The sequence below is a fragment of the Patiria miniata genome, unplaced genomic scaffold (assembly GCF_015706575.1).
Source record: "Patiria miniata isolate m_02_andy unplaced genomic scaffold, ASM1570657v1 HiC_scaffold_13, whole genome shotgun sequence".
NCBI classification, from domain to species: Eukaryota; Metazoa; Echinodermata; class Asteroidea; order Valvatida; family Asterinidae; genus Patiria; species Patiria miniata.
Genome location: NW_024037051.1, coordinates 8,081,946 through 8,106,156, shown reverse-complemented (window position 1 = coordinate 8,106,156; position 24,211 = coordinate 8,081,946). Strand labels below are relative to the sequence as shown.

At 42.9% G+C, this 24,211-nt stretch overlaps 1 protein-coding gene across 1 annotated transcript; it reads left to right on the top strand.

Moving 5' to 3' along the window:
* The first annotated feature begins 9,217 nt into the window (after positions 1-9,217).
* Positions 9,218-23,883, top strand: LOC119721548 (vegetative cell wall protein gp1-like). The gene is made up of 9 exons (XM_038191627.1): positions 9,218-9,488; positions 14,527-14,614; positions 15,699-15,800; positions 16,301-16,411; positions 17,354-17,407; positions 19,404-19,478; positions 20,416-20,591; positions 21,151-21,316; positions 23,825-23,883. The coding sequence occupies exons 2-9, from the start codon at positions 14,545-14,547 to the stop codon at positions 23,881-23,883; spliced, it is 813 nt and encodes a 270-aa protein (XP_038047555.1). The 5' UTR covers positions 9,218-9,488; positions 14,527-14,544.
* Positions 23,884-24,211: the final 328 nt, after the last annotated feature.

Here is a 24,211-nt window from a genome sequence, read left to right as displayed (position 1 = left end):
TTAATTTAATTGATTGGGGGGGGGGGGCAAATGTCCCTGCCCAACCTCGAAAAAAATATAAATCGGGAAAATGCTGGAAAATATAGGGATTTTTGTGGGAAAATATGCTTTGCCCCACTGTAAAAAAAAAAAAATTCTGGCAACGCCCATGATCACAGATACGAATATCCAGTACAATGTTCATATTGGGAGTCAAAATGCAAATAGTGACTCAAAAAAAAGACTAATATAATTGATAATATCGAGTAAATGTTGGGCCATGATAAAAGCCATGATTTCCTAAATATCTCGAAGAATGGTGAGCTTCCATGACTTATAATGCAGTTACTCAAAAAAAAAAAAACAAAGAGAGCAAACACCATTAGCTGCCTGCTTTCTGCTTCAGCTTCTCGTCCATTGTCACTTAAGCAGCATTTAACATAAATTAATTTTATGAACCCATCAATAATTCCAGTTGTATAGTTCACTGAAGCGTAAAGCCAACAAAAAATGTCAAAAGCGGCATATTCATGAATATTTTGTTTTTACATCGTATGTTTCTTTTCGTGGCAGAGTACGCGTAACCCTTGGTGTAACACGGTTGACATGCAACAACGGCGATGATTTCTCGTCAAGATTGAGAAGGGACACTGGCGTCGCCTGAATAAGTGCATTTGAAATGCACGCTTGTTCCAGGGAGTATCTATGCCTTTTGTAGTTTTGTAAAGTGTGTATTAAATGTGTATTTCAGACATTTCGTTGGTACCGAAGTTTTTATTTTCTGTTCTCTACATTGTCGTCTTATAATTTTCCCTTTTGTTAGTGTTCTGGTAGAAGGGGGAGGCCCACTTTTATCGACAATCAAATTAAACTAATATTTTCAACATCTGATTGATATCATTGGCTCAAAAGCTCTTGGACTTTCGAGAGGATTATGTTTACGGGATGAAAATGATCCCTTCAAGGTTCAGAAAAGTGACAATGATTCCTTGACTGTGGAATACAATCATAGCTCGTAGATTCGCTTATGCATATCTCGTAAAGACTTGGGAGCTAAAAGTGCTTAGTGAGGAATGTCCAAATCCAAAATAGCAAGATGACGTCATCGCTCCAAAGGACGCCCTCTAGCGGCATATCAAAGACAATTAATTATTTGGGGTTTTTTCCATAAAAAAAACCGTTGTCACAATTTTACCAAATTACCCCTAGATTTAAGCAACCACAAATTACTTTGCAAGGTTTTCAGAATCATGACGTAATCAGACCGGAAGTTATTAAAGGGAGAATTTGAATTTTTGTTATTTCAAATCCATCATTAATCCGTGTTTAATGACTATGTTCGTAGCACAAACGATGATGTCCGGTAAAATGTTGACTTTGGGATTCCAAATGCTGTGACGTTATCAAACGGCAAGTTAGGCGTTTTTAATACATTCGATTCATCATCATTTTCATATTTCCAGAAGTCCTTTTTACGGGAATTAATTGAATAATCCAGGGTCTTCTTTTTATATTATGTGCAAAATCGCATGACCCTTCCTTCCGGTACAAACCACAAGTGCCTTATAATTTGAAAGTGGAAAGTGGAAAGACGTTAGAGCGCCCTCTAGCAGTAAGTCGAAAATGTTTAAAATGAATTTTCAGTTGATTATTGTGGTAAACTTTATGACATAAATTATTCGATGCGAGCCCGACCACTCTGCGTTCGTTTCTCAACAAACGCGAACATCCCGGTGTTTGCACTTGTTGTTTACCTTTAACCCAGAAACCCTAGCCAGAAAACCGACCCTCGATCAATCAAGTTACACGAAAAAGGGGAATGGTGTTCACGGCTGAATGCTTGCAAGACTTGGAGGCAATTTTTTAGCGCACAAGGCACCTCATTGTTCCGGTCGCATAAAGCCACCGATTCCCGTAAGAATTTGACGTTGAAGATACTCTCATTAATTGAATTATTGCCCATACACATCAATCAATCTTCAATAGATAGCATCGACGATTGTAATAGAATATTCCCCCGGACAACAGGCAACAGGCTGTACCTAGATCATTGAGCTGCTACGTGCATGCGTTTTCTAAACACGGACAACTTTACAAATATCAGAAACCATTCTTATTGGTCAGTAATGGTTTCATGAATATTCAAGATGCACGACATAAGCGGCATTCATTTGTTGGGAGTTGCTACCTTTTGTCTGCGTCACCGTCGCGTGGCATATTTCTTCATGTGACATGCGCAGTAACGTTGATAACGTAAAAGAGTAAGTCACGTGGAAGGGAATGTGAGAGTTACTTCGATTGCTGCGTAATAAATAGCTACAATTTTCCCAATTAAAAAGAGACTGTCAATTCGAACGCCTACGTCAACGGTTCTCAACAGCACTGCAAATCGGTTAAGTCGTCTTAAACTTGTCATCCAGCGAAGGTAAGTCCCGTATTATATAGTCTTGGTTCAAGACTGGCTTTGGATCTATTGCCTTAAATACAGCCAGATCCTGACAAGCGTGGCAAAGCTACCGCGCAGGTAAAGGTTACTCTATTTAACAAGCTGAATCAAATCCAGTCTTGGGGACTCACTTCCTGGACAAGTTCAAGTAATTAGTATATACCTCACGTGCCCTGTTTCATGTATTCAAAGCATGTTATATCAACCGTACGTTTATTTTGACAGCCAAATTGTCATCAGATTAAGTTGGATTCATTTCTAAGTGAGAGTTGCATTTTTTTTATACAAGTGATCGCATTTTGCATGAAACCGCCAGTAGCAGTGGCCGCGATATCAGGGGGCGGGGATTGGGGGACATATTTTGTTTGGGCAATGGCGATGCTCCTAATGGTACCAGTGCATTTTATTGCAATATAAGTACCTACATTTGCAAACTGGTGTTATAGCTATAGGATATTGCTTGTGCAGCACACCTTTTACGGAAATTGCGCAATGTAGATGGCTATAGCTTTAACAGTCGGACCCATGCACACAACCCTTCGAAATTCCCCGGCTGCTGGTCCCCATATCGCCATTGCAGGCATTAATATTACGCTTGTCGTTTGCATTTGCTGTTTGCACTTGTTGTTTACCTTTAACCCAGAAACCCCGTCCAAAAGAAGAAGGGAATGGTGTTCTCGGCTGAATGAGTGTCCAGACTTCCCCGAGGCATTTTTTTAGCGCACAAGGCGCCTCGTTGTTTGGTCACATAAAGCCAACGATTCCCCATAAGAATTTGACGTTGACGATACCATTATAGGGGTCTTTTAAATTATAATGAAAGAAAAATTGCATTCATTTTAAACCTCTTCGTTTTTTTCGCTTTTTTTTTCAAACTTCGCATTGCATTTCTAAAGTCACTTTCGGTGCTCAGGCCTAAGGCCAAACGGTTTCTGGTATGGAGGTTGCCCAAAAAGTGTGGCGGCGACGCGACTTCTTTTTTTTTACTTTTTTTTTTTTTTTTTTACTTTTTTCCTCTTTAAATGTCGGCTGATGACTGCAAATGGTGCCCTACTAAATTTAGTGCAAAATATATGGGCCCAGAGAGGCCAAAAAAAAGCTTATACTCGATCGTAACCCCATCTAAAAACAAGTAAAAATTGTGCAGCAGCAGGATTTCGGTCAAACCAGTGACTTTGGCAGTTTTGAGACATCATCTTACAGTGAAAAAAAAAAAAAACTTTTTAAATTTTGCCGACGCGCATGGCTACGGCGACGCGCGCGCAGACCAGAAACCGGAGGTTTTTTTTGGCCTAAATAGACTAGTGGTGAGATACATTTTCAATTTCATGAGCAGAACAGTGACGTCATCTTGGGGAGAGCTTCCAGGCTTACACTCTCAAAACATATATTAAAATTTGGTTGGTTAAACAAAGTTGATCAAAATTATAACCAACAATGTGTACATTTGTCCAATATGACAAATTTTGGGTACATTTTACCAAACGTTGGTTAAATTTTATTTATTTACGTAACCAACTTTTTAACCAACTGTTGTGTGGTTCACCTGGTAACCAGCGGTTGTTTAAATTCGTAATTTTACCCAACGTTGATTGAATTTAACCAAATTTGACGAACGTTTGGTAAATTTAATTATTTTACCGTCTGAACCAATGTTACCCAACGCTGGGTAAAATGTAACAAACATTGGTAAATTGAACAAATTTAAACATTGTTGGTTAACAATTTTTGAGAGTGTATCTTGTGGTTGCACAAGGGAACTTGCCAAAGGGTCCAGAATTTAATACTGCTGAAACTTTCCACTTGCGGTCAATAATCCAGCCTGGTGGTAATAACAGCCACATTCAAACATTTCAGGTTACTTGTTTTCAACTTCGTTATTAGTGTTGGTTTATATAAATTGAACTGGTAGCCAATGGCAGTGGTGTAGCCACTGGGGGGGGGGGGGGGGGGGGGCTGGGGGCTGGGGGCCCCCCCCCCCCCCCCCACCAACAAAAAGTGTACCCACCAACAAAAAGTGTTTTGTGTACCCCCAAAAAAAACTTGTATCAAATGTTATATTTTATACAACATTTTATGCCATCCTCTGATTGTTTAAAACTTTTTATTCTCATTAAGAAATCAGCGCAAACAATGAAGGCATACACCTGTTTGGTTCTGTTGATGTGCATGAGCTGCGTCTTTGCCATGGCACTTCGTAAAGGTATGTGTACGTATTGTGTTGATCGCGTTACTTCCCGCATTCCTTACGTGCAAGTATGGATTTCAACGACGAAATTAGCTATTACCATTTTATTTATAAATACCTAAGACAGTTTACCCATTCCATATTGGTCGAGAGCCCGTCACCGTTTTAAACGTTTGGATAAGAACGGAAAACGGCCTTGTTCCAATCACCACAGTTAATCGAACGACCATTTTGAGGAACTCTTCGGCGGTTCACGTACATGATTGGTCAATGTGTCCGCATACGGCAATTTGGTCACTAGTGTGCGTAACTGGCCCAGTAAGACCGATATTCAGAACCATTCACGGCTATATCTGTTACATGTGTTTGTCCGGACGTGCGCAAAAGAAAGTCAGGAAATTTTGATTTCTTCGAAAGCAACCATTTAAAAAAAAAGTATCGATAAAAATGGCCGTGGTAAGTCAAGCTAGCATTTTTGCCCTCGAGTACTGCTTTTCGAGTACGATCGAGTACCTTGATAATCGAGTACCGTGATTTCGACATGTCGAGTACGAGAACTTTGCTGCCCGAGTACGAGTACCGTCATTTCGAGTACAAGTACTTTGACAATCGAGTACGAGTACGAGTATTCTAAAAACAAAACAAAAAAAGTACTCGTAGTACTCGAGTACGGGTACCGAGTACGAATACTACAACACTGAATAACAATGAATGCTCAGTCATCCTTGGCCACAGACATGCAATCAGTCTATCATTGAGATGACACATTGGAGTTTTACATGATTAAAATGATTTGAAAATATGTATTAAATCTTTTTTAATTTACTTTACATATAAGTTTCCTTTGGGGATACATCCTGTAATATGAGTCTCAACCTTGAACTCAGTATTGCAATATCATTTATCAGTCTAAATTCGTTGATTTGGTTCCCAGAGAGAGATGTTGAAGACCAGTTGATTGAACTGCGCGAACTCCTGGACAAATATTTAGAGGACCGATACTTGGAGGACCAATACCTGGGGAAACGTAAGTGGCACAAAACGCTATATAACTCTTGTTTTTAGCTTCGGAACAGCAGCTTAACGGATTGTCGTTTCTCTCTGTTAGTTGGTTAGTAGGTTCTTTGGTTAGTAACAAACGTTAGCAAATGCCTGGCATGGCTATAAATCACCTTGTCCCTCGGGCCTGGGTATAAATATCAAGTGCTCCGTCAGTCCTGGGCCCTCTGGGTCGCTTACCAATTTATACAGTACTGGAAAATTCGGTTACTATAGGCATGCTAGGGTCGAAAACCTGATGTTAAATTGTACTGCACTCCTTCCAGAAATTAAACGGCACAATCACGTCACGCATGCATATGAAAACAAATGCGTTGATCCGCAGCTTACGAGATCATTTGGAGCTTGTTTACGTGACACTCCCCTAATGTGGAGAAAATGTTTTCATAAAAACATGGGATCTCATCTGTCTCCGATCTCATCCGGTCACAGATCCGTTTGGGCCATTTCCGTAGTGCATCGTAAGAGCATTTTGTACCCTGGTTTCCAGACCAAAAGATGTCAGTCTATTTTGACAAATCATAGGCCAAAAGGGTTTGACAAGCCTTGGCTTCGTGTTCGTTTCCAACTCTAGTTTCAGTTTTCCAGCTCTATTATCGAACGGTATATCTCAAGCTGGAGATGGATGGAGACCACAGCCATAGTTTCAGAAATGGCCCTGCGGGTAAAGGCGCCATGGAGCACGTGGCCATTACGGGTATAGGAAGTAGCTGTCCCTTTCCGAAAATGTCCGGCTTTTCCCGGATACTCGGAAATGTTCACGATATAGCTCGTGAATTTCCGCGTGTAAGATGGTCTAATCTACCAACGACATTTCCCGCTATTCATTGCATTGATTTCAGGGCGCGGGGGAAGAACTTGCTCCAACAACAGCCCGTGCCCTTCAGGTTGGCGCTGCGCTGTGCGAGGTGTCGGCACCACAGGGAGTGGATACTGCGTCGTCGACAAGTAGTGCGCCCCACACCAACCCGGAGACCGGAAACCAACCCAACGGGCGCCACGCGCTCAACCGACGCTTTCTACTCTTTGAACTCGAGTCACGGATAGGCCTACAATGATTCAAACGAAATATTGACGTTTTAGAAGACAGCTTAATACTTTCGATGTTTGTTTATAAGGAGAATGGGGTATCGTTTGTCAAGGTGATGGGTATGCACATTCTGCAGGGTGCGGTTCCTGATGGGGAAAAAGAAAAAAAACTAATTTAAATCATCTGATTTTGGGTGGAAGATTGTCCAAAAAAATCTTTGAGTTTCTTGCGATTATCACGAAACAGAGGAATTTTATTGTTTCAAAATTTGGATTAATTACGAGAAAAACTGCGATTTGTCAGGCCACACAACAGGTTCGGAACGGTCTCTTCTATAATTATGAGAAAATGTAAAATACGCTAAAAAAAGGGGGACATTTAATGTTTTGAGATTTGGGTAGCCTATATAGAACCGCACCTGCCCTGCATTCTTTTGAGTTAGTTTGCATAGTTTACTCATTCTTAATATTGTAACTGCAGTATATATTAATATTTCTGATGGCTTTCACTCTTTACACGTTATTTTTTTAAGCTACTCAATCATAACTGTAACTTTACGTCTTGACTGACCCCACTTATAATCATACCCTATCCCTAAAAACTCTTACCCAAACCCTGACCCTTACTTAGTACACCCACAACCCAAATGAAAAATGGCCTCATCCTGAGAGCCAAGTCTCCTTAATCTCCAGTGCAATGCTCAAAATATCCGGTCCCTTTTGAAGAAATCAAGTTGTGCGCACGCGCAGCAAGTTTTACTCTGCCTAGTCTTGTTTCAAATCATTCTTGTGAAACTGAAATGGACTCATTTTTGAGAGTATTCATTAGCTGGAGTTTGCGTCGGGGTGATATAAATTAAATATTTAGGATTTGCCCCTCACCGACGTCTAGACGCGGTACTCAGTGTGTTACCTCTGGAGTGAAAGTTGGAAAAAGTCACTCGGGTGGGACTCAAAACACGAGCTGGTGGTCGAGGGTTCGAGTCCCACCCAAGTGACTTTTTCCCAAATTTCACTCCGGAGGTGACACACAAATACGTCGGTGAAGGGCAACTCCAAATATTATTTCTGGAGAATGTTGTAGAATTTGCTCAAAATTTAAATATTTCTTTAGATTTAGGGGATTTCCTCAAAATTTCCAATTTTTTTCCATTTCCTTAGAAATTCCTTCCATAGTAAAACAAATCCTTAAAATGAGGAAATGTCCTTAAAAGTAAAAGCGCTGCCCTCACCCTAGCCCTAACCCTTGCCCTAATCCTATAAACCCAAACTCTATCAATCGTAACTCCTACCCCAACCCCAACCCTATCATCCAAAAATGGTCCAAAGTTACTTTTTCCCCGAAGTTCCTTTTAACTGTCAGTATCAGCTATTAAAGTTTTAGTATTAATCGGGTGGTATTGCGTAAACCTGCATTTGGCATTTGTGGTTGAATTGGAATTAAAATATGTTATACGCAAACCGTTTTTGTACAATCTTGCACAGTTTGTTATTGAAATGCCTGATAAACGTTTGATGTCAACATTTTGGAATGTTAATAGCAGACAAGGGCGTCAATCACTTCTCAAATGTGAGTTTCTTTCAGGGGGACATACCTTGATCGGAACTAAAACGAGCGCGAAGCACGAAGTCCTCTAACGGCGTGGGGTTCGGGGCCGCTTAAAATGTTTGGATTCTAGACGCTTTGTGCAGGTGCAATCAGAGGTAATTTCTGACCAATTTAATCAGTTTATTTTAGCAGAAGATTACCATTTAAATACAATTTTCGAGTTTGGAGTCATTGAATCAGCTATACTCTAATGTAATAGCATCATAATTTTTATGCTACAGTTTCTTTTCGGAGGTGGGGGGGGGGGGGTAAACGATACGATATGTATAAGCTTCCCCCCCCCCCCTGTCCCCACCGATTGTCAAGGGCGGATCCAGGGGGCCAACGGGGGCCATTCCCCCCCCCCCCCCCCCCCAAAAAAAAAAAAATACCAAAAAAAAGAAAAGAAAAAAAAAACAACAACCACAACAACTACAAGGAGAAAAAAAGTCTGCAATTCAGATTTTTTGGCTGATGAACCACCCCCCCCCCCTGCAACAATTCCTGCATCCGCCCCTGCAGTGGGGGTCCACGGTACACAGAGCACCATGGGAAAGCACACACGTAAACACATATTCTAAAATTTGTATCCTTGTGGAGACATTTCTTTGTACTCGTGTAGTAAAGTTTTTCAATTTTGAAAGTGAAGTTTCAAAATGCTCTTATTTTAACCAGAATTAGTTTCCTTGGCTGAAATTTGGACTTGATATCCCTTTTCTAAAAACTCTTCCATTTGCAACGGATCAACCCACCTTGGAAAATCCTAGTTTTTGAGTAAAACCCATATATCTATTTCGTAGAATCCTTGTGGAAACCTATTCATCTATAGAAATTACCTTGTGGAGACCATTACAATGTTTTGTTCCCTATTGTGTGCGTGTCTCCACAAGGATACAAATTTGTGTTCATAATGGATTATTCCCTCGGACAGAGAGGCGGTATACCCAGATCATTGAGCTGCTACTTGCATTAGTTTACTAAACACAGACTTTATTGTGGCATATTTCGTCATGCGACGTGCGCAGTTACGTTGATAACACAAAGGAGTAAGTCGAGAGTGACTTCGATTGCTGCGCAATAAAAGTTACAACTTTCCCAATTATAAAGAGACTACCAATTCGAACGCCTACGTCAACGGTTCTCAACAGCACTGTCTCTGCAAATCAGTTAATTCGTCTTAAACTCTTCATCTGGAGAAGGTAAGTCCCGTTTTATATAGTCTCGGTTCAAGACTGGCTGTGTTTCTTATATTACACAGCCAGATCCTGACAAGCGTGGCAAAGCTACCGCACCGGTAGAGGTTACTCTGTTAACAATACGAATCAAATCCAGTTTCGGGAAGACGGCGCTAGCTATCCGGCAAACTCCAAGCAATTAGCATACCTCATGCGTCCTGTATTCAAGCATGTCATATCAACCGTACATTTAAAGCCGATCAAATGTCATTAAGTTGGATTCGTTTCTGAGTGCAACCGCCACAGTTTTGGGGGGAATAATTTATACAAGTGCATATTACTGTAACCCTATCAGTACCTGTCATACATTTGCAAATGGTGTTATAGCTATGAGATATTTCTTGTGCACTACACTTTTCACGAAAATTGCGCAATGTAGATGACTAGCAATCGGGCGGTGTTCAGCCGCCCACGCCCTCGCTTCGAAATTCCCTGCCTACTGGTCCCCATGTTGATATCGCAATTGCTGGCCAGCCATGCCAGTACATGTATATGGCAGGCATTAATATTACGCTTGTTGTTTGCCCTTGTTGTTTGCACTGGTTTACCTTTAACACAGAAACCCTGATCAGAAAACTGACCCTGAATCAATCAAGTTACACGATAAAGGAAAAGGTAGTCACGACTGAACGCTTGAAAGACTTGATCCCTGAGGCGCAACCTTTTAGAGCACCATGCCAGGCGCGGTTCTAGAACCAATATTTTTTTTGGGGGGGGGGGCTAGCAAGGTGGATCCAGAATTTTTTCAGAGAGGCGTGCTGAAATGTAGACCGGTTATTTTCCCCAGACACTTAGGCCTCCGAAAATCAATGGGGGGGGGGGGGGGGGGGGGGGGGGGGTCATGCCATATTTTCAATGGGGAGCGCCAATAATATCCTCAAATCATTCAAACTATATTGACTACAAATGCACCCTTGTCACTACTATTTCTTTAGGAGGAGACCGTTCGCACTTCATCACAATCCTTCTTTTTGCAAAAGCAATTTCTTTTTACGCAATTTATTTTGGGGGCTAGACAAAATTTTGGGGGAGCTAAAGCCCCCCTAGCCCCCGCCCCCCCCCCCTTATATTCGTATCGCCTTTCTAAGGGCCCTGTCACACTTCTGCGTATCCTAATTCCTTATGAGTTGCGCATTGACTTTTTTCATACGCAGTCGTACGCACAATACGCACCTCATATCCATCTCTATCGTTTTATGTAAGTTTTATGTACGCAGGCATACGCATGGTACGGCCCAGTACGCTGGATAGTTTTGGGCATGCACAAAACTACGCTGCGTACGCTGTTACGCAGGTCATAAGTTATAAATAAGCAGCGCACCGGTCCCGCATCGGTCGAGCGCGGTACGAGTACGCAATGTGTTCGTGAGGGATAAGCCGTTCATACGCGGCAATACGCTGACCTCCTATATTGGACGTATACATAGCGACGTATTGCACGAATTAGTACCGCTCGTTCTGCGAGCGGGCAGCGCATTGTACTTATTCGTAACTTATGAGAAACGCACAGATGGCGAACTTGCGCACTGCATACGCAACTCATACGCATCTCATACGCAGTGGATGCGCTGAATTCGTTACTTGTTCGCTAGATGTGCGTCGCACATATGTCAAAAAAAAAATTTCGACGTTTTTGATCGTACGGCTGCGTATTGAAAATTGTTGATAAGGAACTCATAAGGAATTGGGATACGCAAAAGTGTGACAGGGGCTTAAAGTCTCTGCATGTCGGTGCGTAGGCGCGGCGGTGCGTATAGGTGCGGCCTATTAAAATAGATCAGTGGCGAGATAAATTTTCATATTCATGAGCAGAACAGTGGCGTCATCTTATGGAGCGAGTTTCAGTCTTACACCCTCAAAACATGTATTAAAAAATTGGTTGGTTAAAAAAAGTTGGTTACAATTTTAACCAACAACAATATTTAAATTTGTCCAATATGACCAACAAGCTGATTTACCTGATCATAGATCGGGTAGGGCGTATTTGTGTTGGGGTTGAAAGTGTGGGGAGTTAACTGTAAATGGGGGATTTAGTTGAGAAGACATGTAGCTATAGAAAAGCAATTTACGGTGACGCGATCTGAGGCAATTTCTGACCACGTATGATATAGTAAAACAAAAGATCATCTTTTAAACATCATTTTCGAGTTTGGAGTCATTGAATCAGCTGTTCTGAGCAAAAGAATATTATAGTAGGCTACAATTTTTATTCGGGGAAGAAAAAGTGGGGGTAGGGAACCAAACGATATTCAGTGCCCGCTTTTAAATGTTGGGGTGGGGGTCCCCCGTCCCCCACCGATTGACACCGCGCCTATGATAATTATGTACCATGGCATGTATAACTGTCTGTAAACTTTCCCGTTGGTCTGTTGCATTTTGTGAGGCAGTCGCGTTTGTTAATGTGACAATAAATCATAATGGAATAAAACGTGAAGGTGGCATTTGCAATAGAAATGTTGAGTGTGTTACCATAAAATTACATACTCTGAATCATGGAGGAAGGTCATTATGAAGGTACAGTATTGGACTCTTCAACAAACGTAAACTTGAACTTCTTACAATTTGCGAGACCTGTGAGGAAAAAGTCGATTTAACTATTTTATTCAAGTTGGCATGGTTCAACCATAATATAAGCAAGGCCAAACAGCCAACAACCGCCAATATTATTATTTATGCACTCTTCGTTATTCCAACCCAACATAGTTCAAAGATCACAATATTTGAAGCAATGCATCGATACCTCGTTGATTTACCCGATCACAGAGCGGGTAGGGCGTAGAGTTGGGGATGAAAATGTGGGGAGATGAATGTAATTGGGGGATTTAGTTGAGAAGACATGCAGTTATAGAAAAGCAATTTCTGTGGTGCGATCTGAGGCAATTTCTGACCATTAAAACAATTTTTTTTAGCAAAAGATCATCTTTTAAACATCATTTTCGAGTTTGGTGTCATTGAATCAGCTATTCTGAGTAATAGAATCATTATACATGTAGTAGCTACAATTTTTATTTGGGGAAGAAAAGTGGGGGGGGGGGGGGAGGGGACCCCAAAAGTCTCCACTGCTTTAAAATTGGGGGGGGGGAGGGGTTCCCCGTCCCCCACCGATTGACGCCCATGATAATTATGTACCATGGCAACAGTCTGTAAATGTTCCCGTTGGTCTGTTAAATTGGCATTTTGTGAGGCAGTGGCATTTGTGAGAAAACGTACTTGAAAGGCTTGCCGTAGTACACAGGCGAAGGCTGATTAAGAAGGTCATAATTAAGTTTCAGTATATTGGACTCTTCAACAAACGTAAACGTGAACGTCTTACAATTTGCGAGACTGTCTGCGAGGAACTTGTCGAGTCAACTGTTATTCAACTTGGGGCAACCATTATAAGAGCAAATTTTACTCGGCCTCCGAGAAATGTTTGCTCCTGAAACGATCTGAGACCGCGGTCTTTCGCGACGCCAAAATCGCTCCACGTCCGTGGAAAAATGTGGAGGGTGTCTTCCGCCGGATCGGACACATTTTCGTTGATTTTTTGTGTGACTGCGTTTAAGATCGCGATGTTTGAAGCAATGCATCAATCCTTCGTTGATCCCAGACAGGCCCCCGAAATTATAACGCAACACATGTGGCGGGCAGCGAACTCACAACGCTCAGCCTTGGTGGAAGCATGGAGCTGTATTAACACACGATGGAAGCAACAGAGCACTATACACGTCACTCACATGCTTGTGCTTCAAATCATGCAAATAGCGAGCACCGCAGACCCAACCTCGTTTTCAGGGTGTGGAGCAGGCTGCAGTACGCGTTGCCATCGACAGTTTTGCATAGCCCGGAAATACTACGCAGTGTAGACTTTCGATTGGTCAGACCGCGCAAGGCATACTTAATGTGTAGTCCTTCTGAGTATTCGTTGCACTCGGCGCAGGGGCGGCAAGCGAAGCATATGAAAGAATAGGGGCACTCGGTGGCCACGCACCATGGAGAAAAAATATTTTACCAAGGTCACCCCATCCACAATTTAGTGAACGCTTTTGCAGAACGGCTGAGTAGAACACGTAAACGAAACCCCTAGGTTGACCTCGCTGACCTCGCACAGTCTAGACTCGCAGAAAAGCCAGCACAGGGGGCGGCCAGGCAGTCAACGTGAAAGCGCACACGACGGCAAATTCCTGTGCAAAATGCAGTCACGAAAAATAGACGAAAAGGATCGCCGGTCCGTACGGGAAAATCAGGACGACCCGAAGTGTCCGACCCGGCGGAAGACACCCTCCGTATTTTTCCACGGACGTGGAGCGATTTTGGCGCCGCGGGAGCCCGCGGTCTCGGATCCTTTCATGAGCAAACATCGTCTCGGAGGCCGAGTTAAACTCTCTCTTATATATATAGATGTTAGGGACATTCTACCCAACGTTGGTTAAAGTTGGTATATTTTTGTAACCAACTGTTAATTGTGTTGTTCACATGGTTACCAACGGTTGGTAAAATTAGTCATTTTACCCAACGTTGATTACATTTAACCAAATTTAACCAGATGCATTGGGTAAATTTAATTGTTTTAACCAACCGTTGGTTACCAGGTGAACAACACAACAGTTGGTTGAAAATTTGGTTACAAAAATGAACCAATTTTATTCAACGTTGGCTAAAACGTTCCCATCATTGGTCAAATTGGAAAAATGTACACTTTAATCGTTAGTAGAAATGTTAACCGACTTTTTTTCAAACCAACCACGTGTCAATACATGTTTTGAGAGTGTATCTTGTGGTTGCACACAAGGGAATTTGCGAAAGTGTCCAGAATTTAATACTGCTGAACTTTCTGCTTGCGGTCAAGTGATAATCCAGCCCAGTTGTTATAACAGCAACACTGAAGCATTTCATGTTACTTGTTTTGAACTTTGTTAATATTATTGGTTAGGAGCCAATGGATAAATTGAGTCAATATTTTGTACGATAACAAAAAACTTGTATCAAATTACATTTTATTTCTATTACTATTGATTCTCAGAAAGAAATCAGCAAAAATATGAAGGGATACACCGGTCTGATTTTGTTGATGTGCCTGAGCTGCGTCTTTGCCATGGCACTTCGTAAAGGTATGTGCACGTATTGTGTTGATCGTTACTTCCCGCATTCCATACTGGTAGGTAGAAATTTCAAGGACGAAATCAGTTGTTACAATTTTTATTTATAAATACCTGAGACAGTTTACCCATTCCTAGTGGTTGAGTTCCCGTCACGTGGTCAGTTTAAAACGGTTGATAAAGACCGGCTGGCCGGTCTTGAACACTTTCCAGTGTCACATGAAATTTGGACTCATAGGCCTATGCATGAAATCCAGTGTCAGTAACCTTTATTGGTCGAACGTTCACAATCCTCACGTGGGCATGGGCAATAAACTGTAGCGAGTCAGTATTCATACAGGGTTTATCCAATAACATAAGATGCATGAAACCCAGATGTAGGCCTAAATATAAGTAAAGTATAACACAAATCTAAGAAATGTTTTCAAATAAGTTAAAGATCATTGTGAAACACCAATGCGTCCTCTTTCCAATGATACCTTGATTGTGTGTGTGGCCAGGGATGACTGAGCATTCGTTGTTATTTCGTCGTGTCAAAACCTGTACTGGGTCAGTTTTACTTGCTAACTGGTTTGATATGCAAACGTTGAAATGGACTATAGTCATCGTGCAGAGGTTTATGTGGAAAGAGGTGGTGGCCACATTGAATGCATTTGGCCATGAGGGGTACACTTCAACACTGAGAGTGGTTAAATCACTGTGTCAAAATTGAACACATTGTATTTAAGAAAAGGCCTGGATCTCATCTGTCTTTAAATAAAGCCGTTCCACATGCCCAGAATACCGGTTACCCCTGTGCATAAATTTGGCCCAGTACAGATTTTGGCCCTTCACAGAATAACAATGAATGCTCAGTCGTCCGTGGGCAGAGAAATGTCACGCAATCAAGGTATTATAGAAAGAGGACACATTGGAGTTTGACGTGATCTATAACTTATTTGAAAATATGTATAAGATTATTTTTATAATTTACTTTACATACGAGTTTTCTTTTTTGGATACACCCTGTAATATGTGTCTCGACCCTGAACTATGCATTGCAATATCATTTATCAGTTAGATTGTATAGTCGTAATTTTTTTGATTTGGTTCCCAGAGAGAGATGTTGAAGACCAGTTGATTGAACTGCGCGAACTCCTGGGCCGATACTTTAAGGACCGACACTTGGAGGACAGATACTTAGAGCATATGGAGAGATGTAAGTGGCACAAAACGGTATAATTATAACTCTTGTTTTTAGCTGCGGAACGGCAGCTTAACAAATGGTCGTGTCCGTTATGGTTCGTTAGTTCTTTAGTTAGTAACAAACGTCAGGCGCAGGTATTTATACAAGTACTGGAAAACTGGGTGATATAGGGTCGAAAACCTGATGTTAAATTGAACTGCACTCCTTCCAGAAATTACATGGCACAATCACGTCACGCATGCATATGAAAACAATGCGTTGGTCCGCAGCTTCCGAGATCATTTCGAGCTTGTTCACTTGACAATCGCCTAATGTGGAAAATAATTTTTCCTATAAACCATGGGCCCGATGATCTCATCCGTCTCCGATCCCATCCGCTCACGTATCCGTTGGGTCAATTTCCGTAGTGACAGCATTTGTACACTGATTCGCAGACCAAAAGATGTCAATCTATGAACACAAATCATAGGTCAAAGTGGTTTGACAAACCTTGTCTTTTTAACTATTTCCAGCTCCACCAGCTCCACCAGCTCCACCAGCTCCACCAGCTCCACCAGCTCCACCAGCTCCACCAGCTCCACCAGCTCCACCAGCTCCACCCGGTTCTGAAATGCCTTACGACGGTAAGTCTCAAGCTGGGGATGAGGACCGCAGCCGTAGTGTTAGAAGTGGCTCTGTGGATAGGCGCTGCACATGGCCATAACGGGTGTGGGAAGTAGCTGTCTCTTTCCGAAAATGTCGGGCGTTCCCGCTGATACTCGGAAATGGTCTAATCTACCAACAAAATGACTGTCATGCTTGGTGACTGTGAACGGCCTCTTCATAACAAAGCCAACCGCTTGTGAGCTTGTGAATCGTCTACCATATGTGATTTGGTAGATATATTTACCCAGTGACTGGTACCTGACCCCAGTTGCCCGACAAGGCCGCACCGACACTCAAAACAGCACAAACGCAGCTATACCAAGTTCCACACAATCGCTACTGAACTTTCATAAGTTGTCGTAGTTTCCTCGTACCATCAAAGAGTGGAATATTTTACCAGACCCTGTTGTCATATCACCAAATTCCATCTGCAAAATTGTAATCAAGCTGTCCCCCCCCCCCTACATGCATGGCTTTGTGCTGCATTAGAGCCCGCCCAGCCATAAATTGAGCAGAAGAAGCAGAAGGCCAAGCATTCTTAGTACTGAAAAATTTGGCGACTAGGCATGCTAGGGTCGAAAACCTGATGTTAAATTGTACTGCACTCCCAGAAATTACATGGCACCGTGACAATCATGTAACGCATGCATATGAAAACAATGCGTTGGTCCGCAGCTTCCGAGATCATTTCGAGCTTGTTCACTTGACAATCGCCTTATGTGGAGAATAATTTTTTCCTATAAACCATGGGCCCGATGATTTCATCCGTCTCCGATCTCACCCGCTCACGTATCCGTTGGGTCAATTTCCGTAGTGACAGCATTTTGTACACTGCTTCCCAGACCAAAAGATGTCAATCTATTAACACAAATCATAGGTCAAAGTGGTTTGACAAACCTTGTCTTCTTCTCTATTTCCAGCTCCACCAGCTCCACCTGCTCCACCAGCTCCACCAGCTCCACCAGCTCCACCAGGTCCACCCGGTCTTAAATCGTCTAACGACGGTAAGTCTCAAGCTGGGGATGAGGACCGCAGCCGTAGTGTTAGAAGTGGCTCTGCGGATAGGCGCTGCACGTGGCCATAACGGGTGTAGGAAGTAGCTGCCCCTTTCCGAAAATGTCTGGCGTTCCCGCTGATACTCGGAAATGGTCTAATCTACCAACAAAATGCCTGTCATGCTTGGTGACTGTGAACGACCTCTACATAACAAAGCCAACCGCTTGTGAGCTTGTGAATCGTCTACAATCCGTGATTTGGTAGATATATTTACCCAGTGACTGGTACCTGACCCCAGTTGCCCGACAAGGCCGCACCGACACTCAAAACAGCACAAACGCAGCTATACCAAGTTCCACACAATCGCCACTGAACTTTCATAGGTTGTCATAGTTTCCTCGTACCATCAAAGAGTGGAATATTTTACCAGACCCTGTTGTCATATCACCAAATTCCATCTGCATAATTAGAATCAAACTGCCCCCCCCCCCAAAAAAAAATGCATGGCGTCGTGCTGCACTAGAGCCCGCCCAGCCATAAATTGAGCAGAAGAAGCAGAAGGCCATGGCATTCTTAGTACTGAAACATTTGGCGACTAGGCATGCTATGGTCGAAAACCTGATGTTAAATTGTACTGCACTCCTTCCAGAATTTACATGGCACAATCACGTAACGCATGCATATGAAAACAATGCGTTGGTCCGCAGCTTCCGAGATCATTTCGAGCTTGTTCACTTGACAGTCGCCTAATGTGGAGAATAATTTTTTCCTATAAACCATGGGCCCGATGATCTCATCCGTCTCCGATCTCACCCGCTCACGTATCCGTTGGGTCAATTTCCGTAGTGACAACATTTTGTACACTGCTTCCCAGACCAAAAGATGTCAATCTATTAACACAAACCATAGGTCAAAGTGGTTTGAAAAACCTTGTCTTCTTCTCTATTTCCAGCTCCACCAGCTCCACCAGCTCCACCAGCTCCACAAACGCCACCAGCTCCACCAGCTCCACCCGGTCCCGAAAGGCGTTATTACGGTAAGTCTCAAGCTGAGGATGAGGACCGCAGCCGTAGTGTTAGAAGTGGCTCTGCGGATAGGCGCTGCACGTGGCCATAACGGGAGTAGGAAGTAGCTGCCCCTTTCCGAAAATGTCGGGCGTTCCCGCTGATACTCGGAAATGGTCTAATCTACCAACAAAATGCCTGTCATGCTTGGTGACTGTGAACGGCCTCTTCATAACAAAGCCAACCGCTTGTGAGCTTGTGAATCGTCTACCATCCTTGATTTGGTAGATTATTTACCCAGTGACTGGGACCTGACCCCAGTTGCCCGACAAGGCCGCACCGACACTCAAAACAGCACAAACGCAGCTATACCAAGTTCCACACAATCGCCACTGAACTTTCATAGGTTGTCATAGTTTCCTCGTACCATCAAAGAGTGGAATATTTTACCAGACCCTGTTGTCATATAACCAAATTCCATCTGCAAAATTGTAATCAAACTGTCCCCCCCCCCTACATGCATGGCTTTGTGCTGCATTAGAGCCCGCCCAGCCATAAATTGAGCAGAAGAAGCAGAAGGCCAAGGCATTCTTAGTACTGAAACATTTGTCGACTAGCCATGCTAGGGTCGAAAACCTGATGTTAAATTGTACTGCACTCCTTCCAGAAATTACATGGCACAATCACGTCACGCATGCATATGAAAACAATGCGTTGGTCCGCAGCTTCCGAGATCATTTCGAGCTTGTTCACTTGACAATCGCCTAATGTGGAGAATAATTTTTTCCTTTAAACCATGGGCCCGATGATCTCATCCGTCTCCGATCTCACCCGCTCACGTATCCGTTGGGTCAATTTCCGTAGTGACAGCATTTTGTACACTGCTTCCCAGACCAAAAGATGTCAATCTATTAACACAAATCATAGGTCAAAGTGGTTTGACAAACCTTGTCTTCTTCTCTATTTCCAGCTCCACCAGCTCCACCAGCTCCACCAGCTCCACCAGCTCCACCAGCTCCACCCGGTCTTAAAACGTCTGACGACGGTAAGTCTCAAGCTGGGGATGAGGACCGCAGCCGTAGTGTTAGAAGTGGCTCTGCGGATAGGCGCTGCACGTGGCCATAACGGGAGTAGGAAGTAGCTGCCCCTTTCCGAAAATGTCGGGCGTTCCCGCTGATACTCGGAAATGGTCTAATCTACCAACAAAATGCCTGTCATGCTTGGTGACTGTGAACGGCCTCTTCATAACAAAGCCAACCGCTTGTGAGCTTGTGAATCGTCTATTATCCTTGATTTGGTAGATTATTTACCCAGTGACTGGGACCTGACCCCAGTTGCCCGACAAGGCCGCACCGACACTCAAAACAGCACAAACGCAGCTATACCAAGTTCCACACAATCGCCACTGAACTTTCATAGGTTGTCATAGTTTCCTCGTACCATCAAAGAGTGGAATATTTTACCAGACCCTGTTGTCATATAACCAAATTCCATCTGCATAATTAGAATCAAACTGTCCCCCTCCCCTACATGCATGGCTTTGTGCTGCATTAGAGCCCGCCCAGCCATAAATTGAGCAGAAGAAGCAGAAGGCCAAGGCATTCTTAGTACTGAAACATTTGGCGACTAGGCATGCTAGGGTCGAAAAACTGATGTTAAATTGTACTGCACTCCTTCCAGAAATTACATGGCACAATCACGTCACGCATGCATATGAAAACAATGCGTTGATCCGCAGCTTCCGAGATCATTTCGAGCTTGTTCACTTGACAGTCGCCTAATGTGGAGAATAATTTTTTCCTATAAACCATGGGCCCGATGATCTCATCCGTCTCCGATCTCACCCGCTCACGTATCCGTTGGTCAATTTCCGTAGTGACAGCATTTTGTACACTGCTTCCCAGACCAAAAGATGTCCATCAATGAACACAAATCATCGGTCAAAGTGGTTTGACAAACCTTGTCTTCTTCTCTATTTCCAGCTCCACCAGCTCCACCAGCTCCACCAGCTCCACCAGCTCCACCAGCTCCACCAGCTCCACCAGCTCCACCAGCTCCACCAGCTCCAAAAGCGCCACCAGCTCCACCAGCACCACCCGGTCCTGAAAGGCGTCATTACGGTAAGTCTCAAGCTGAGGATGAGGACCGCAGCCGTAGTGTTAGAAGTGGCTCTGCGGATAGGCGCTGCACGTGGCCATAACGGGAGTAGGAAGTATATAGCTGCCCCTTTCCGAAAATGTCAGGCGTTCCCGCTGATACTTGGAAATGGTCTAATCTACCAACAAAATGCCTTTCATGCTTGGTGACTGTGAACGACCTCTACATAACAAAGCCAACCGCTTGTGAGCTTGTGAATCGTCTACCATCTGTGATTTGGTAGATATATTTACCCAGTGACTGGTACCTGACTTCAGTTGCCCGACAAGGCCGCAACGACACTCAAAACAGCACCAACGCAGCTATACTAAGTTCCACTCAACTGCCACTGAACTTTCATAGGTCGTCACAGTTTCCTCGTACCATCAAAGAGTGGAATATTTTACCAGACCCTGTTGTCATATCACCAAATTCCATCTGCATAATTAGAATCAAACTGTCCCCCCCCCCAACATGCATGGCTTTGTGCTGCACTAGAGCCCAGTCATAAATAAAGCAGAAGAAGCAGAAGGCCGGGCATTCTTTAACCTTTTTCCCGCTATTTATTGCAATTATTTCAGGGTCAAGCGGGGTTTCAGCTTGCTCAACCGACGTTCCCTGTCCTTCCGGTTATTACTGCCGTGTGCATGCGAGAACTGCGGATGGGACTCGATACAGAGGAAGGTGCTACCAGAGCAACTAGTGCGCCCCGCACTAACTCGGAGGACCAGATACAACCGACGATTTGTACTGTTTGGGCTCAGCCACAGATACAATACTTCAAACGAAAATATTGGCGTTTTAGATGACAACATTTTCGATGTTTGTTTTAGGATAATGGGTTATCGTTTGCTGAGGTGGTGGGTATGCACATTATGCCAGTTGCGGTTCTCAATGGGAAAAAAAAAAAAACTAATTAAAAAATCATCTGATTATGGTGGGAGATTGTACAAAGGAAACGTTTTGAGTTCCTTGCGAATATCAGGAAACACAGAAAACCTGTTGTTTCAAAATTTGGAATTACGAGAAATTTGTCAGGCCACAAAACAGGTTCGAAACAGTCTCTTCTTAATTTTGAGGAAAAGTAAATTACGATAAAAAAGGGGAATATTTAAAAGTTGAGATCTGGGTAGCATAAGAGAATCGCACCTGACCTGCGAATGTTGTTTTAAGATAGTTTGCATCGTTAATACTCATTATTAATACTTTAATTGCAATATAGGCCTATATATAATTATTTCTGATAGCTTGCACAAGTACAGTGTTTATATGTCGGTGAAGGGCAAATTCTTATATGATTCCTGAAGAATGTTGTAGAATTGGCTCAAATTTATGAATTTCCTTAGCCTTTAGATTTAGGGGATTTCCTCAAAATTTGATATTTGTTTCCATTTCCTTAGAAATTCCTTCCAAAGTAAAATGTTCCTTAAAAATGAGGGAATTTCCTTGAAAGTGAAAGCTTACTCTTGCCCTAATCGTATGAACCCAAACACCATCAATCGTAGTCCCGACCCCAACCCCTTTACTATCATCCCAAAGCTGTCCGAATTTACTTCTTCTTCTTTTTACCCGAAGTTACTTTTTACTGTCGGTATCGGCTACTATTTCTTTTTTTATTAATCAGATGGTATTGTGTTAAATTGCATTTGGCATTTGTGGCTAAATTGGAATTAAACTAGGGTATGCAAACCGTTTTAGTACAATCTTGCACAGTTTGTTATTACAATGCCTGATAAACGTTTGATGTCAGCATTTCGGAATATTAATAGCAGACAAGGGCGTCAATCGCTTCTCAAAAGTGGGGGGGGGGCGGGGTGGACACTTGACTATAGCGAGCTATAGCGAGCGCGAAGCACAAAGTCCTAACGGCGTGGGGTTCGGGACAGCTGAAGGGCTCCGGGGGAAATGGATTCTAGACGCTCTGTGGTGCGATCCATAGGCAATTTCCGACCAATTTAACCAATTTGTTTTGGCAAAAGATTACCATTTAAACATAATTTTCGAGTTTGGAGTCATTGAATCAGCTACTCTGAGCTACAGAATCATGTGTATGCTACAATTTGTATTCGGAGTGGGGGAACGATAATCATCAACAGAAACGACGTTTTGTAGACTCAGTTATAATTAGCAAAGCTGGAATGAATTGAACCCGTCGCTTCAACACCAACAAACCCCGACAGTTCGAAGACAGAATAGTAACAAAACCTGAATGAGGTGCACCATATAGATAACAACAGAACACGATAGTTCGATGAAGGAATAACTATAGAATACCTGAATTAGGTGAACCATTCAGTAATAAATAACTGAAGACCACGACGGTTGACATTGACCAACGAGAACAGTTGCATATAAATAACAAGTCCCCATGGGCAGATGTTGGTGCAGATTTGTGATGGTTTTTAACCCCATGCGCACGGGAAGCGGTCATGGCCGCGGCCGCTAATTCTCATTGGAATGCAGTTGCCAGCTGTGGTATACCGTGGCACACGGCTAGTGGGTAGTTCCACAGCTGCTGCTTTTGTGCAGTCCCGCTACCACGCAAAGGCTGTGCAGTCATGCGGGCCACTTGCTCTATGGGTGGAGGAATGTCCCCATTACACCCCGTCCTTAAGGGGTTAAAAAGTGGACAAAATAAGTTCACCTTATAATAAATTTAACATATTTTTAAAAGCAGTTGATAAAACAGTAGTTATGATTCAATTTCCAAATGACATGAAGATTGTATTGGGCCTGGCATGACTTCGTGTCCAAGTCCGATTAAGTTCATGTGACAGAAAGCGGAGGTTTTTTTTTTTTAGCTTTGCAAATGAAAACTAGAACGGTGAAGCCGACATTTTATTGGTCGCTGCCAGCGTTTTAAGCATGATACGAAAAGACAAACGCATATAATCCTTAAAATATTACATGTGCCAATTGGCAATGCAGCTAAATGAAACAAAGTTAAGCTCTTGGCTTCCCACAAACCCAATGATGATTTGTAGGACTGGAAAATGTTCCTCCATGCAGTAACGTGTTTTTTTTTAGGCTACTTAAATGTCCCGCTGATTACAGGCGGTGATGACTAATTCCATTGCTGCAGTAAACTATTTGCATCATGAGCTGTAACCCTGTATATTGGGAACAAATACCAGATTTACAAGAGAGTGCAAAAGCTGCCTCGCTAGTTGATATAAATAAATTCATGCTGAATACGGAACATTATCTTGGTCATTCGTAAATAACACAAGCCTTTGAACGGTCGTCATTTTGCAGACGGTTGGATGGGTTGGCAGGCGCGGTTGGATGTTCCGCCGGGTTACGGTGAGCAATAGTGGTTGGTCGTGATAGCGCCCTCTCGCGGCGGCGGGTTATCGCTGTGTGGTGCATGCAGTGCTCTTCAGTACTAGGTTTATCCATCCAGTCCAGACGATTACACTCATGAGTACACTATCATGATCGCTAAAATATTATAATATTACGTGGTACTAAAGATGAACCATTTTAGCTGCGGGATGCTATTTAATTTTTGTGTAGACATTTTGAGCATGGGTTGGCAGGCCTTAGGGCTACAGTGTTTTAGTACACTTTTGTCTACCCTGGCCGGTTTGGAATGTTATATTGTTTTTGTTTTCTGTCCCTCTATCTCCTCTCCCCTGTCAA

What these genes read in the sequence shown, in the direction of transcription:
- LOC119721548 (XM_038191627.1), top strand. Translation starts at nt 14,545, where the DNA reads ATGAAGGGATACACCGGTCTGATTTTGTTGATGTGCCTGAGCTGCGTC. An exon ending in TGCCATGGCACTTCGTAAAG is followed by an intron (nt 14,615 to 15,698) that starts GTATGTGCACGT and finishes TTTGGTTCCCAG; the next exon opens with AGAGAGATGTTGAAGACCAG. An exon ending in ATGAGGACCGCAGCCGTAGT is followed by an intron (nt 20,592 to 21,150) that starts GTTAGAAGTGGC and finishes CAATTATTTCAG; the next exon opens with GGTCAAGCGGGGTTTCAGCT.